Source organism: Phoenix dactylifera, chromosome 14, assembly GCF_009389715.1.
Source record: "Phoenix dactylifera cultivar Barhee BC4 chromosome 14, palm_55x_up_171113_PBpolish2nd_filt_p, whole genome shotgun sequence".
Taxonomy (NCBI): domain Eukaryota; kingdom Viridiplantae; phylum Streptophyta; class Magnoliopsida; order Arecales; family Arecaceae; genus Phoenix; species Phoenix dactylifera.
Genome location: NC_052405.1, coordinates 8,238,580 through 8,254,592, shown reverse-complemented (window position 1 = coordinate 8,254,592; position 16,013 = coordinate 8,238,580). Strand labels below are relative to the sequence as shown.

Below are 16,013 nucleotides of genomic sequence, written 5' to 3'. Positions count from 1 at the left end.
TATTAATCTATAGAGGATCCAGGGATCATGCAAAGGTGATCCTCTAATTAAATACCTAGTTCTCCCAGCATGCATATCATGTGATGTCTTCAGAGATAATATCCCGTTATCTACTGCAGTAGGTACTAAGCTTATCCACTGCAAGAATCAACTGAAAGGAATAAAAATTTGTTGCATCTTTGCACCAAAAGTAAGGAAAATAAAAGACATCAATTGCACCATAGCTTAGTCAGTACCAAGTCCACTTCCTTTTCTGCACTCCATCAAGGAATTTAAAAAAAACTGACAAAATCATCATATTCTTTTCAATCATTAGCTTACATAACATGGAACTCGTTAGTGAACATAAGCAACAGTCATAAGATAATCTGAACAGAATCTGAACTGTGAACCGTCTTCTAGTTTTAGAGCACACAATACAGTACATACAAAAGGAAATTGCTTAAGATGTGGACACAAGAACTACATTTCTCCATTCTTTGATGTTCCTTAAAAGTCATTCTGTATTTTTCATCCTAGAGGCACTACCCTCCATTATGCTCCTAATGTGCAGTTCTCCAACCTCGGCATTTCTTCTGTGGCTTGTTTCCTTCTGGAGACACCCAAAGTCATGCCCACAGAAACTAGAGTTTCGAGTGATCTTTCACTGTTGGCTAGAAGATCTTCATCTATCTGTATTGCATCCTGCAAAAAGTGCACAGGGGCCATGAGTTTGACACAAACAACATTTAATAGCATCAAAAAGTACATCATCTTTTGTTTAATAAGCATGTGCCACTATTAATTGAGAACTATATTCTTTATCACAGATTGAATTATGATTCTAGAGGTGCTTGGGGCTTCATTAGGCCCTCAATTGCTTCTCAGATTCTTCGCTTGAGATCTCCATTTCATTCCTTAAATTAAATATGTGGTGCTATCCCCACAATTTTGTTCAAAAAAGTATTTTAAATATTAAAGCTAAACATGAAGTAGCAGCAGTGCTACTTTGTTTATGAGTAGAACATGCTAGGGAAACATTAAGGTCTAGTACTTCAAGCAGATTCAAAGGTATGATGTTTCAGCAAGGGCAATACACTTGAGCTGATGTTTCTTGCCTTACCTGATTACCTTTTCTAGTCCAAAAACAATCCAGGAAGAGATATAAACTCGCCACTGTGATTTGTCGTCTAACAATCTTTGACCATGAACAGATTCTGAACTTTGATCAAGTTTGAAGTCTAGATCAAGGTTCCAAGTGCTAGTGTGGGGCCATGTTGGTACCTTATGGGCATGGTATATTGGTATGGTACACCTATGCCATGTGCCGCTACGGGGATGTACTGAGCTTGTACTGGTAATGTATCAGGTTGGACTACACACAAATACTGGCTGGTATGTGTCAGTACTCAAAGCCTTAACCTAATACTGTAGATGGGTTCTACTAAGAATTGAGAGAACTACATTGCCATAAGAGTTCTCTTCAATGAAGAAAGGACAAATGGCGGCAGAACTGTGACTTAACTGGCAGACAAATTTAAGGTTTATTGACTTTTAGGGTTGGTTGGGGGTAATCTGGCAAGGAAAAATAAATCCCATGTCAGATTACCATGTTTGGTTAGAAAAAAGGATGAGAAAGATGATAAAACAAATGGTGGGTCCTATTGCCCATTGAAATTTGAGCTGATTTAAGTGAAGAGATGAAAAGGTGGGTGGAGAGATTGGAAATTCCATGGTCCAAGTTGGGAAGGTCGGTGTAAACACGATGCAGATCTGCGAGATAATGAAGAAAGGCCGTTCAGCACTGGGTCCGACCTGAAACTGGAAGAAAGTCTGCGTGCTAGACAATGTCCGACGTGGGACCCTTTGATACTTAAGTCAAGCAGAGATCTTAGAAAAATAAGAGAGATTTAAGAGAGAGAAAAATTTTGTAGATCAGGCATGGCCCCCCCCCCCCCCCCCCCCCCCCCCCCAGCTTATCTGGTGGTTCCTTAGAGCAGTCATATTTATTTGATACTTAAGTCAAGCAGAGATCTTAGAAAAATAAGAGAGATTTAAGAGAGAGAAAAATTTTGTAGATCAGGCATCGCACCCCCCCCCCCCCCAGCTTATCTGGTGGTTTCTTAGAGTAGTCATATTTATAGATGGAGCTCAGGGGAATCCATTAGAAGTTCGTTAAGGATGTACCAGCTTTCTATAGGGTTGGTCGTGAGACTACAGGTATATATTACATTAGATTCATAAAGAATAATATTTATTTGGTTTTGGCAAAAAAAAGATAGTAGTTAAATTAAGAATAAATGATGACTTTCCAAAATATTAAAATAAGGTCTCCACTAAATAAATATTTCACATGGAAAGAAAAACTTAGGACATACATGCATTAAGATAACAAGAATCGGTGAATAGTGGAAGGGTTTAAAAAGATCAGGTGTTAGGGCCAAGGAATATCATAGATGTAAAGCCAATAAACGAAAAAGAAAATTACATTGACTACACTATTAGGTGTAGTCCAGATAAAAAAAAGAAAGAAAATTGCAAACTATCAATTGGGTAGTACTGGCATGGCAATAAGAAAAAAAGAAATGTCCAATGTTGGGAGCTGCATAATGAGTTGTTGGAGGCCAACGAACAGGGATCACAATGAGAGATGGTGGCTTACTAGAAAAAAAATGACTATATGCCTAGGCAATAAATGTAACATTGGGTAGATGAGAATCAATCTAAACAAGGATTCAACTGATCTAAAACAATATGTATTGCTGAGAAAGAAAGTGTAAGCCTAAATTGGGAAGACAAAAGATTGCATATTTAGTGAAAGTAAACTGGATGAATAAAATTAGGGGCTTTTTTTTTGGACAATCACCACATACTAGTGTTATTTAAGGGATACTTTTATAGGATTGTACAAAATCTTAGTAAGTATGCAAGATGAGTATCCAGAAGAAATAATTGTCAAGAAGCACACAAGATAAAGATTAGAAATTGAATCAATACAATATTATGTGATAGAAGACAACATTGAGTCAGTAGACATGCAACAAGGACAGCTGGAAGAGCAAAATCTAGTAGGAGATCAAGGAAGCAAATCAGAGCCTGGAATGCATCATGATCTGAACTGCGACAATGCAATGCAATGAAAGGAACTATTGATGTAAATATGGATTTTATATTGACAAAAAAAAATAATAACTCTGATTAAACAAAGGTTTCTTTTGACAGCTTCCGATAGCAAGACTTTGTTAGTAGAGTGGGTGGGAACCATTAGAAAGGTGTATGATATTTCAAGGGGAAGATTATGGGTAACAATGATTTGATCAAATGAGATGTAAGGAAGCCTGCATGTCTTACACTAATTGCTTGGAGTAAGGATACTACCAACTACCAAGGCTTGCATCTCACCTGGATATTTGTTTGTACTAGTATGGGGGGTACTTACCTATATGAAATAACTGATATCTCAGCCCATATTATTTTGGCCGATGTAAACCGACATATCCTAAATTATCAGCTGATAATGATATCCAAATACAGCCAAGATCAGTCATTCACCATATTAAACTAATTTTTTAGTCACTATATATTCAAATCAAAATCTAATAAAAGTAATATATTGGCAATTTACTATCTTCCAAGATTTCATCATCTCAGTTTCTAATGAGACTCCAGAATATATTGACCCTTCCCTTTCTTGGTGCGAGTTTCCATCTTAGGCAAGATAAGACGAGATCTCAGTCCATCTTGGTATCAGCCACACACCGAGACGACCGAGATCTCCAGGCTTAAGAACCTTGGCTGCAACCTTTAGCTACCAAAAAGGATGCAACCTTATATAGTAACATGTGGCATGGAACTAAGTAGGTAAAAAAAGTGGACAATGCTTGGTTACGTTTATGGCATGAAGCTACAACAAAAACAGCTCTTGCTGATGGGCATTGTACGGCAACAATTCCCCAGGTGAAGCCGATTTTCCCAAACATTTAGTTGTCAAGCCCTGTTATAAGATCTTTCTTTTACCATTTCTCCTTACATTTTACAATCACAATGACTTAGAAGATCTTCTATTGGTAATATGATAGGTTGCATGGATATGGAGCTCAAATTCTGCAAAAGTGGCTTTAATGTACTCATAAATTTTTGAAGAAAATGAAGATCTTTGGCAAGACAAACCTTCTCAAAGACACATATTACAGTGCTTCCTCCAAATGAAAAATACCCGAACTGACAAAGTGAAAAAAAAAAGAAGCCCATTAGCAGCACTTAGTTCATGATAAGGGCAATGCAAAATAGTGGTTAAATTAAAGGGGCAGAAAAGCACCTCATCTCCTTTATGAACATAGTCACCCTCCTTTTTTAAAAAGGTAATGCTTCCTACCATCGTTGCTCCGATTGCAACAAATGCTACCTGTAACAAGTAACATGAAAGAGTAAAGCATGATATGACACATGATATGCAACTAAAGCTCAATTACAAGTAAAGCTTGCAGCTTAGATATTTAAGATGAGAATCTTAATTATGGTGTTAAGCTATGAGCCAAGTGCCCTAGTCAGATGATGCCCCATGCAACCTAGAATTTTCCACTTAGTATAAGTTCAACATTGGATTTGGACGTGTTGAAACCTTTCTTCATGTACCTGATATTGGTCGGATTCATGCAATTTCTTCTAGGTGATGATTCTGATTTGTAGGTAAAACCAAGGTTTGCCGAACGGGCCCGTACCGGCCGGTTCGGGCTGTATCGGACCGGTTCGGCCTGTAACCGGTATGGTAGAGCCGTGAAAACCGGTACAAGGCCGAACCCAGTTGGAGCTGGAGAAAAAGAAGATAAGGAGAGAGAGAGAGAGAGAGCGGAGAAGAGAGGAAGGGAGGAGAGGCCTCTGCCATCCGCGGAGGGCCGCAAGGGGCCGGCAGACGCTGAGGGGGGGCGGCGGAGCCCGCAGGGGGCGGGGGAGCCCGCGGACGTGTGGCGGAATGCAAGGCCGCAGCCGCGTTTCGAAACAGGGGGCGCGACAGTGGCCTCAGCCGCACCCCCGCGGGCTCCGCCCCTCGCGGCCCTCCACGGGCGGCCTCTCCTCTCCTCCCTCCCTCTCTCACCCGCTCGCTCTCTCCTTCTCTTCTTCTCCGGCTCTGGCGGAGAAGAGCTGGCCGATTCAATACCGGTTTAAACCGGTCCATACCGGTCCGGTAGATGACCGGTACGCCTATCGGTACTAGTACGACGAACCTTGGGTAAAACAGAACTTTGGTTCACCTCTGGGTATTATCTAATGTATCTTACTCTCTTATTAGTATATATCTATTATTGATAACTAGAAATTACAAGAAAACACCTTTCATATATTTTATATGTAATATTTATGTGTGTAGATATGTGTATACAGATGGATACATAAGAATATATGATGGTTGAGATTAGCAATTGGCTGAGTTGGTAAAATTACTAGGTGTTAAATAGTAGCAACCTGGGTTCGATCCCCCCCTCCTTGATTTTGGCTGGGCTTCCTTACATTCTAGTTCTCAAAAAGGAAAAAAAATGCATGACAGCCTAGGCTAGGGTTTCCAAGGTGTTTGGAGGCATGTCTGTCACCCAGTTCTCTAGGCAACCACTTGTAACAATTATAATAAGTGTTCAGATGGATACAAACATCAACATATATAAATGGGTCAGTTGATCAAATGCTTTGTATATTAAAAATTGACTGGATACTAGAAGTTAATCTATTTAATTTCAGCAAATTAGGTATCATTAAGAAGGAATCAAGGCAAAAAAAGCTAGCAAGAAGATATTATTTGGATTCCTTAATTTTATATAAGTATCCAAGATCTCTGTAGTGTACAAATGATAGGGGACCAAACACATGCCTACATGGGTTGTCACATACTTCCCTCATTGTAATCCCTAGCATCCTTTCCATCCTAAGGATCCAAATCTAATCAAATCCTATTACAAATACCACGACCAGCCCATGGTTAGCCACAGAGGGATTGTGCTACAGTGTACCCTAGTCAACATGGGTCATAGGCCAGGTCTACTCTGATGCCATTTTGAAAACCAAGACCTTACCTAAAAAACTAGCTAAAAGTTATTATTAGGATTTCTTATCCCTGTATAAGTATCCAAGATCTCTCTAATATGCAACCGAGGTATGACTAAACATGCCTGCAAAGGTTCTCACATTGAACGCTTTGTATGTCCAAAATTGACTAGATACTAGTAATTAATCTATTTAATTTCAGCAAAAGTCTATTAGGAACATTTAGGAACGGATGAGATGCAAAATTGTTAATAATCTGATGGAGGATATCGGCATAGCAAAAGGAGATCATATTTAGAATAAAACTCATGTTAGTTTTAATTATATTTACATACATACAAGAACTACAAAGTTACAATTTTTTCTTTTGTTAACTTCAATGCTAAGAAATGGATTTGAACCACATATCTATATGGCTTGAGTGGTAGAGAAATGGAACCATATACATCAGTGGTCAAAACCAATCAAAAGAGGCATATGCTACTGAACCCAGAGACATCGAGATAATGGCATCCACTAAAAATTAGAAATGCTAATGATTGACTAGGCATATTCCACAAGTTTTTGTTAGAAAAATTCCTGTTTTCTTGTTGCTTATACAAGCTTGAAGGTGGTCGGGTTACCATCATTGTTAAAGTTATATGCCTATCTGGTAATATGGATGCGCGAACAATAAAGTGGTGCAGGTATGTGGCATAACATAAACAACAAACCTTTCCAAACTCTGAAGTTGAAATGAGAGATACAACTCGTTTATTCTCGGTGAAGACATTACAGTATTTACTATTTATGGCAATTGGATTCACCTAGCAAAGCAAAATAAGAAATCAAGGACCATGAATTTGTCAATTGGTTATTTAAAAAGAGTAGAGTAAAATTTCTCAGGAAAAATGAAAAATATTTGGTCAGAAACAGATATCATTTGCACATACTGTGTACAAACATCCTGGAATATCCACAAAACTTTCAATAGTCCCAGAGACTGGAACATGAAAACGATGGTAATCCTGCAACCATGTGAAGAGAGAAGACCAAAATTTATGTATTTGTAAAAACATTTAATAATTAAGTCCAATAATGATTGTGCAAGAAACAACTAAGATCAGATTTGCACCTGAGGTGCTAGTCGAAATATCACCAGACATCCTTTGTCAAAGGCATTAGAGTAGGTACCCATCCCCAAGAGACCTTGAATAGAAAACTTACGACCCTGGAAATTTTATAAAAAAAGTATTCAACAATTACAAAACCATTTAAGTGACAATATTCTCTTAACTGATATATATTTGAAACAACATTTCTCAGATTATTTACAAATCAACTGAAGCAGGTTAAACCTCCTCATGGGTCAGGCTGGGCTAGGTTAGGGCTGGTCTTTGCACAAATATTAACACAATTTGTTTAGGCTCGGGCCAAGCTTGGCGCGGCGCTCAGACCTACTTTTCAGGCCCAAGCCTAGCCCTCCCTTAAGCTTCGGGCTTCCGGAACAATTTTTCAATTTATAAAAAATGCTAAAAAATATGGAAAAAAAATAAATATGAACAAGTAAATATTTTTAATAGTAGTTTCAAAACTCAGTATCAGGTACTCTAAGATTTTAAATCTTCTTCCATTTAGTTTATATATTAACAAAACCTATGGCTCCATCGAGAAAACCTAGAATTAAAAAATTTTAGGCCAAGCTGGGCTTGGACCAAGCAAAAACCTACTATTTAAAAATTTCAGGCCGAGCTAGTGCTAGGCTGGGCTTTGATCTCCCAGCCCGAGCCTAGCCTGTTTAAGAAACAAGCTTATTTTCCAAGCCGGCCTGACCTAGCTCGCCAGGCCAAAAACCTTGGTTCAAGCCCACCCAAAAAATTTTAGGCTAGGCTCGAGCCAAGCTTTGATCCCTACGCCCAAGCTCGGCCCACTTAATAAACATGCTTATTTTCCAATCCTCGCCCGTTTAAGGTTTCGGCCTTGAGTGGCTTGAGCTAGCCACCCAACCTGTGAATAAGTCTAATGCAAGTATAATCTTTCCCTAAATTTGGGTTTCATTTGATATAGTTGAGTTATATGGGACTATTTTTATCTTTTCTTCTTTTCGCTTTCACAATCTTCACATTAGTTATTCACACATTTTATGGTTAATCTTGGAGTTATATTTTGAGTATAATTCATGTCTAAGAGTAAGTTGACTTAGTATCATAAAATCTACTAAAACTACAAGTTAGTATAAGTCCTAAAATCAATTAGAATTAAGGGCACGTTTGGTTTGCAACCGAAATCGGAATCAGAATCAAAATGGATTGGAATGGGAATTGGAATGACCATATCTTCTGACGTGTTTGGTTCGTGACAGGAATCAGAATCGGAATTTGAATGAAATTTGAATACTAGGAGAAAGTAGGGGTTGGGTTTTGGGTTCCCTCTGAAATCAAAATAGGACCGGAACTCCCTCCAACATTGCTGAAATAGGAGTCACATTCCATAGCAATTCAAAGTTTCTACATTCTTTTCCTTTTTATTTATCTTATTACTGCGCTTTTCTCTTTCTTTGGGAAAAGGGCTACTTGAACCTCCTATGAACCAATATGAGCATAATCTAGTGTAAATGTGTAATACAGATTTTAGTCCTTATGATGAATCAAGGGCTTTCTCCTCTAACTCCACCATGGTGCAACTTTATGCTTCAATGGTGTGACTCCTTTGACCCTAGGTGTGACTTCGAGGTATATTGATGGTTCAAACAGCAACATTATCTAAGGTTTTCCTCAAGGTCTGTCTCTTCAAAACAATTTTTGTTTCTTTCTTTTATTTTCTTTTAAAATCGTTTCAAGCCTTCATCAACATCTGAATAGATAAAGTAAGCCTTTATTCCATAATTTCTTTCAAACATTCCCATCCAGATGATCCATGTTCTTTTCAAACAAATTATAATATTTCTGGAGTTATCAAGACAGATAATAAAGTTGTTTTCCCAAAGTAATTCCATAAAAAATCTATTTGAAATTATGTAGCAAAATAAATTACTTTATCTTGAATATGCCCCTCTAGAGTCTAGAACAATTTAAAGGAAGAGGAAGATTTTTTACCTTAATCCAAAACCTTAAGCTATCATCTACTGAAGTAAATGCCATTAAACGGCTATCAGCAGCACAAATAGCAATATCATCACGTTCCACATATGCAATTGGTCGTGCACCAGGCTTCAACTCTCTGATGAAAAATTCATTAAATGTCTGCAGACAAAAGATAATTTTGTAATTTATAAAATATCATATGATAGTACAAATAACAATTTACAAAATTTTGTAATTATTCCATTATAGATATATCATTCTCTTTGTGGCCAAGTCTGGAAGGTGAGAAACAAATAAGTACAGAAAGAGAGAAGGTGAAAGTATGAAATTAATATTTGTGAATGGGATAACAGCTAACATTGATAGCAATGAATATATGGTGCAAAAGGCAGCTTTACTTGTTCCATGTTTTCAAAAATGGTTTAGTTAATTAGACTGTTAAATGTTAAAATGGATATCAATATCTGAAATGTTTCAGATTTTTAATCATAAGAAGTTGATCAGGCTTGAATCGACAAGGTCAATAATCACACTATCACATGATATTTTATACTTTCATCAAGTAATTAGGAAAGCATAAGTATTTATCAGGTATTTTCTTCTCAAAAATAAAACTATTTGTCCAATATTCACAAACTACTATTAGTATCAACATTTTAAATATCAGGAAATAATCAAATCCAGAATTGCCTACAATACTCTTCAAGATAGCTGATTACTTACTAGATACCAACATCTTATTGAAAATTTATTTTGATGGCAATTGTGACCTTGTGGACAACACTCACCAACAAGCCATTAATCACCAAAAACAATACTAAGAGTGACGCACCTTGTGGAAAGCGCTCATATTGACTTTGTTAAACTTATTTTGTGAAATTGTATCATAAAGTGAGAAAATTTGATAACATTGTATCTAATGATTCATAGGCAGTTCTTTTGCTTACGATTAATCTTAGCAAGCATTTGTATAAAATCTTTGGAAGTTCCCTAAGATTCTTGAGTCTATTGCAAGTCCTGGACCTACTTAAATAACAAAATCCTATCTTGTGGGTAAATTTGATAGGATCATACCCTAACTATTTGTGTATCATATATCTATTCAAATGTTAATTCTAGGGACAGATTTGTGATACCCAAGGTTCGCCGTATTGGTACCGGACCCCGTACCGGTGCCAAACTAGCATAATATTGGTACGGTATGGTACAAAATTTTTTTGGCATACTGAGGGTCGATACGGTACCGGTACGGTACGGTACGACATACCATGTTGATACCACAATCTATTGTGTAAATAAAAAAAATATACATCATGCAGGAAGCAGTTGCCTGAAGCAATTTGGCAAAAGAAAAGTAGCTAGAGAAATAGTTGAAAAATTGAAAAATCTTCATATCAATATCTACATTTCACCAATTTTATCAGAAATTATGGAACGCTATACCGTACCAAACCAGACGGTGTGGAGTGTACCATATCGTACCAGTTCGGTACCGATAGATGGTACGGAGGGCGTATCGATACTCGGTACGCCGAATCACCCTCCGTACCGAGCGCACTGACACAGTAATAGGGTGGCACAGGTATGGGGCCCGGTACCAGGACTACATACAATGACAGAAACTAATAATGTATTAGTAATTATGACAAAAAAAAACTTTATTTATCAAGCCTAATATAACTTCCATCAAAAGCCTCATGTGATCCCTCTCCTCCTATCTCTCACCCCCATAACAACTAAATAAATAAAGGAAAGGAATTAAAAAGAGAAATTTTATGCCAACTAAGATTAGAGAATTACCTTGAAATATTCAATTGGATGCTTAACCTCATCCATATTAACTTGATCCTGCATCAATACAACTAGACACTATAACAAAGAATTCTATGATAGGCATTATCAGATATATTCAAAAGGAGGTATCAAATTGGTAATGAATTGTAAGAATCTCATGATTAAAGCCAAAAATTGACAAACCGTTTGTTGAATACACTAATATCAATTGAAATGGAACTCAGATAGTCATGTTAGATTATTCTTATAGGTCCTTCTTGTTAAGTTACATCTTAAATGCTAGTACATCAAAAATATTAAAATCTTTCATGGGGGAAAACAGTCCATAATGAGTACTTAAACACTATGCAGAGAGAGCATACAGATTACAACCTATAATACATTTTCAAAAGAAATGAAATCTGGAGCGATTTAATAAACAACATATAAGGATCCTTGTGGGAGTGTGTTTAGTCCCACAAGTGGGCATGGTTTGGATAGGTTTTAGGTACTTAAACAGGTCAAGAACAAAATAATAACCTTTTGGCAAGCTTTTTTGGGTGAGGCCCTGGGTCTTTACAATGGTAGTGAGCCGAGCCAGCCCATGCCCCATGTTGCTATGGGACACTGCAGCACTTTCAACCATGAGCTGATTATAGTGTTTGTGAAACTTGGATCCTTCCCCTAGCAAGGACGCCAAGGCTTAACCAGTATGTGGCCTATGCAGGCATGTGCTTAGTCCCACATCATGTGTTGGAGAGGCCTTGGGTACTTAAATAGGGCCAAGGATCCGAATTAATAATCTTCTGGCTAGCCTTTTTGGGTGAGGACCTAGGTTGTTACACAATATCTTTATAGTGTCCTTGAAATCTAGATATGACAAATTGGGATATTTCTTTGAGGGTCCAAACCTTAATCAAAATGCCTTCTTAGAGGGTTAAAAAGTCTAATCAATAATGGATAGTAACCAAGTCATGACTTTTATGAAGTACTTCCAATAAGCAAAGCAACTTTTGATGTTATACCAAATATCCTAAAAGCAATAAAATCCATGATCCAAGGTCAGCGTAACCGTCCCGAATCGGACAGTTTCGGCCAATCCGAGTCGTACCGGTGGCTCACTGATACGATTCTGACAACGAAAACGAGACCTGTTGCTAGAGCCGGAGAAGGAAAAAGAAGCGAGCGAGAGAGAGAGAAGGGGAGAGGTCGGGACGCCGGCGGAGGCCGTAGCCGGTTTTCTGTTTTGAACAACATAGGGGTCCGGCCGCGGCCTTCAAAAATTTTGGATTTCACTTAAAAATCACATTTTTTTTGTGGAGTTTTCAAGTTGATTTAATTTGTAATCACTCTTTTTTCCAATGATTTTAAGTCTATTTTGATATTTTTTGACATTTTTTGATGTTTCTATGATCCTGTTTTAACCTAAATGATGCATCTTATTGTTTTAAAGTGATACAAAATATAAAATGATTAGTAAGATGTTGCATGCTATAAGAAGCAACATAAAATATTCTCAAATCAAGTAGTGAGATAAAAATATAAAATAATACAATCAATTATATATATATATTTAAAGTACAATATATATACCGATATCTAAAATCTCGTTGAGTGGCAATATCTCTCATAAATATCCGGATTATAAGTATAGTCAGAAGGCACATCAGCCTGCCCCTCTAAACAAGCGGCGTTGTAGTCTTGTATGTTCATTACATAAGAAATGCGCTCCGGGTTATAAATACTCTCGAATCTCTCACTAAAATTCTGGCTCTAAGAGTTGTCCTCTGGCTGATGAACTAGCTGATAAAATAATTGTGAAGGGGCCCATACGAATAAGCCGGAAGCAAAAGGCGGAAAGCTCTCTGCCGCTTAGAAATAATTTTCGCTGAGGAGAAGGGCGAAAGACGGAAAGCTCTCTGTTGATTAGAAATGATGTTGGAAAGGCCTTCTCGGGCTTTTCCAACATCATTTTAGCAAACAAAAAAAATGGGAGAGGGCCCAGTTCAGAATCGGGTCGACTCGATGCGAACCGTCTGAACCGGCCGATTTCAAATAGTTCCGGCTGGTATGGTCCGGTTTAGATCTTTTTCGGCCGGTTCGGAACCCATTTCGGATAGTTTGGAGCTGAAACCAACTCCAATGGCCAAACCAACCCGATTTCCCACTAGGTCGGCTCGGTACAGGCCGAACCCGACGGTTCGTCTGGTTCGCACTGAGTTGACCCAATTTTGAACCGGGACCTCTCCTTTTCTTTGTTTGCTAATAAAATGTTGGGAAGGCCTGAGAAGGCCTTCCCAATATCATTTCTAAGCGGCGGAGAGCTTTCTGCCTTTCTTCTTTTCCCTCACGGCCAAAATCATTTCTAAGCAGCAGAAAGCTTTTCGCCTTTTGATGTCGTCTTATTCAGATGAGCTCCTTTACAGCCATTTTATCAGCCAGTTTATCATCCAGAGGACACCTCTCAGAGCTAGAGCTTCAGCAAGAGATCCGAGAGTGCTTATAACTCGGAGCGCATTCCTTATGGTATGAATATACGAGACTACAACATCACTTGATTAGAGGATTGGACTGATGTGCCTTCTAACTATACTGATGATTTGGATATCTGTGAGAGACATCGCCACTCGACGAGATTTTAGATATTGGTATATATGTTGTACTTTAAATATATGTAATTGATTGTATTATTTTATATTTTTTACCTCACTACTTGATTTGAGGATATTTCATATTGCTTCTCGTAGCATGCAACATCTCACTAATCATTTTATAATTTGTATCATTTTAAAATCATAAGATGCATCATTTAGATTAAACCAAAATCATAGAAACATCAAAAAATATCAAAAAACATCAAATTAAATTTAAAATCATTGAAAAAGTTCAAAAAGATTGATTACCAATTAAATCAACTTGAAAAACTCCAAAAAAAAGGGTCAGCTAGTATGAAACCGGCACGCCCTACCATATCGTGTCGGTATGGTACCGAACAGGTACCGTACTGACCCATCCGCCAATCGGTACCGTACCAACCCGTCTGCCGACCAATACGGACCCCGGTACCGGTTCGGCGGACCTTGGTCTAGATGTCATCATAACTAACTATTATTATCATCATTTTTTAAACATGACTTGTGGTTCTAACAAAATTATCCCTTTTACACATTATTCAAAACCTACAAAAGAGTTTCTAAAAGTGAATTCTTCAAGACAATGATAGAATTATCATATTGACAATTTGATAATAAATCATCCGATCACTATGAGAACACTTGGTTTCGCTCCTTCAATCTGCAAGGAAGAAGTCCTATTTGCATCCTAAACAGGAAATGGTTGCTCATATTTGCAGAGTCTGTCACATAAAGAAAGGAACTTGGGACCATTCTTTGGCTTGCTTTAATGTAGCTTGGTCAGCACCTTTTCTGATTTAGGACTTTTTGACTGAAAGAAACTCAAGTGGCTAGGCTAAGAAGGAATAGTAATTTGGTGGAACAAAATCATGAGCAATTTGGAAAGAAAGAATTTAACAATCTGCAAATCAAAGAGAGAGCAAGGCGTTATGATCATATTTGTCAGTGCTTCATAATGTGCAAAGGGCATGAAGACATGGACAAAAATCTTTAGTGGCCTTGTAAAGAAGCTTGTAAGATATAAATTCATTGTTCTTTTCTCTGTGCATATTACTTGCACACCCTAGCATCCTGCAAGTTTCTAATCTTCCTCATTTTGACTATATTGTATGGTTTGAGCAGCTTATGTTACAGCTGGGTTAAACCTACCCTCCACTCTTGGTTGCTTTTTTATTTGAATATGCTTCTATGTAACTAACACAAAGAAGGCAACAAAAAAAAGAAGTCCATGCCTCAAAAGACTTGATGAACTTGGGTATATCTTTAGCAGATTCAGGAGAGTTCATCCACGTCCCTTGCTTCTCAGAGATGCTTCGCAAAAGATCCCTGGTCCCTATACACAAAGAAAGTATAACATACATCTCAAAAAAATAAGAGATACATGGTCACAAACTACTATCTAGTACCAGATCACATAAATCACAAGTTTCTCAGCATGGTCCATACGCAATATGCAAATAATTTTAAACAAACTTAACTAGAAAATCAGACAATTGTTCATTGTTTGATAAGTGCAAACATGGAAAAGTTCACCTTGCATAGAGGTGTCACATTATGTTTGTATCAATCGTGAAATGAATGAAACATAAACCAAAATCATGCGAGTATATAATATTACTTTAGCTACAATTTACAGATCGAAGAGATGGTCACCCATGAAAAGTAAAACGAGCATACTTGTTTCAGTAATCAGGTTTTTCTTTTCTCATAGCATATCAATGCCCTGATGGCAACATACTGTTGTGATAGAAAATACATAGTGTTGAATGTAACATACGTACCTTTATCAATTAGTGTGAGTCCAACTTTTGATTGATATATGGCTCTCATTGAGAGAATTATTCTTCTATCTATGGTTTCTTCTACTAGCCTCTTTGTTCTTCGATCGAAAACCTGGTAGCATACAATGCATTTGAATTAATGCTTCCAAGTTCTAACCATGAGAAAATCTGAATGACCCAACCTCAATGGTAATCCTACGTAATGAATGGCATTTTAACGTGTGAAAAAACTGCAAACACCAAATAAGGTCAACCCCTACCAATCAAAAACTTCAACACAAAATAGGCTCAACCCCTACCAATGCAAAGCTGCAACCTCAAGGTAACCCAACCCTAGCTTTTGACAACATATGCTAGACACCAACAGGATATGATAAGATAATATACTGAAAACATCGCAACTAGACCAATGTATGCTTTGATAGCTTGTCACAGTAGTCAATATAACATGTGCAATTTAAAATATAACATACAATGAAAAAGGTCAAAATCAGAAAGCAATCTACAGGTAAATTACTATAAAAAAAATCAAACAAGAAAAAATGATTGTCCACAATTCGCATATGGTTTGACTAATGCTATATGAACATAGGCAATTATTAGCACTTCATATTATGAATGTACAAACACAAGATCAATTAATTGCACTTGAGCTGACATGAGCCATTGCAGATACAGAATAACATAAGACAAGAGAAAGTGATGCCGGAGAGGTGTTGAACTTGGAAACTTGAAGGAGGAGAGGTAGA

General features: G+C 37.4%; 1 protein-coding gene across 3 annotated transcripts in view; it reads right to left on the bottom strand.

The window, feature by feature from the left end:
* Positions 1-225: 225 nt before the first annotated feature.
* LOC103720515 (phosphatidylserine decarboxylase proenzyme 2-like) overlaps positions 226-16,013 on the bottom strand; it is a 41,176-nt gene continuing 25,388 nt past the window's right edge. The window contains exons 12-21 of one of the 3 annotated variants that reach the window (XM_008810250.3): positions 15,265-15,376; positions 14,716-14,816; positions 10,878-10,925; positions 9,090-9,236; positions 7,130-7,225; positions 6,948-7,022; positions 6,729-6,821; positions 4,298-4,384; positions 4,150-4,200; positions 226-684 (exon numbers count right to left, since the gene is read on the bottom strand). In XM_008810250.3, the coding sequence (XP_008808472.1) occupies positions 535-684; positions 4,150-4,200; positions 4,298-4,384; positions 6,729-6,821; positions 6,948-7,022; positions 7,130-7,225; positions 9,090-9,236; positions 10,878-10,925; positions 14,716-14,816; positions 15,265-15,376 (960 nt within the window). In that variant the 3' untranslated portion in view covers positions 226-534. The remainder of the gene's footprint in view (positions 685-4,149; positions 4,201-4,297; positions 4,385-6,728; positions 6,822-6,947; positions 7,023-7,129; positions 7,226-9,089; positions 9,237-10,877; positions 10,926-14,715; positions 14,817-15,264; positions 15,377-16,013) is intronic. The other 2 variants (XM_026809780.2, XM_008810253.3) reach the window with 2 other exon arrangements.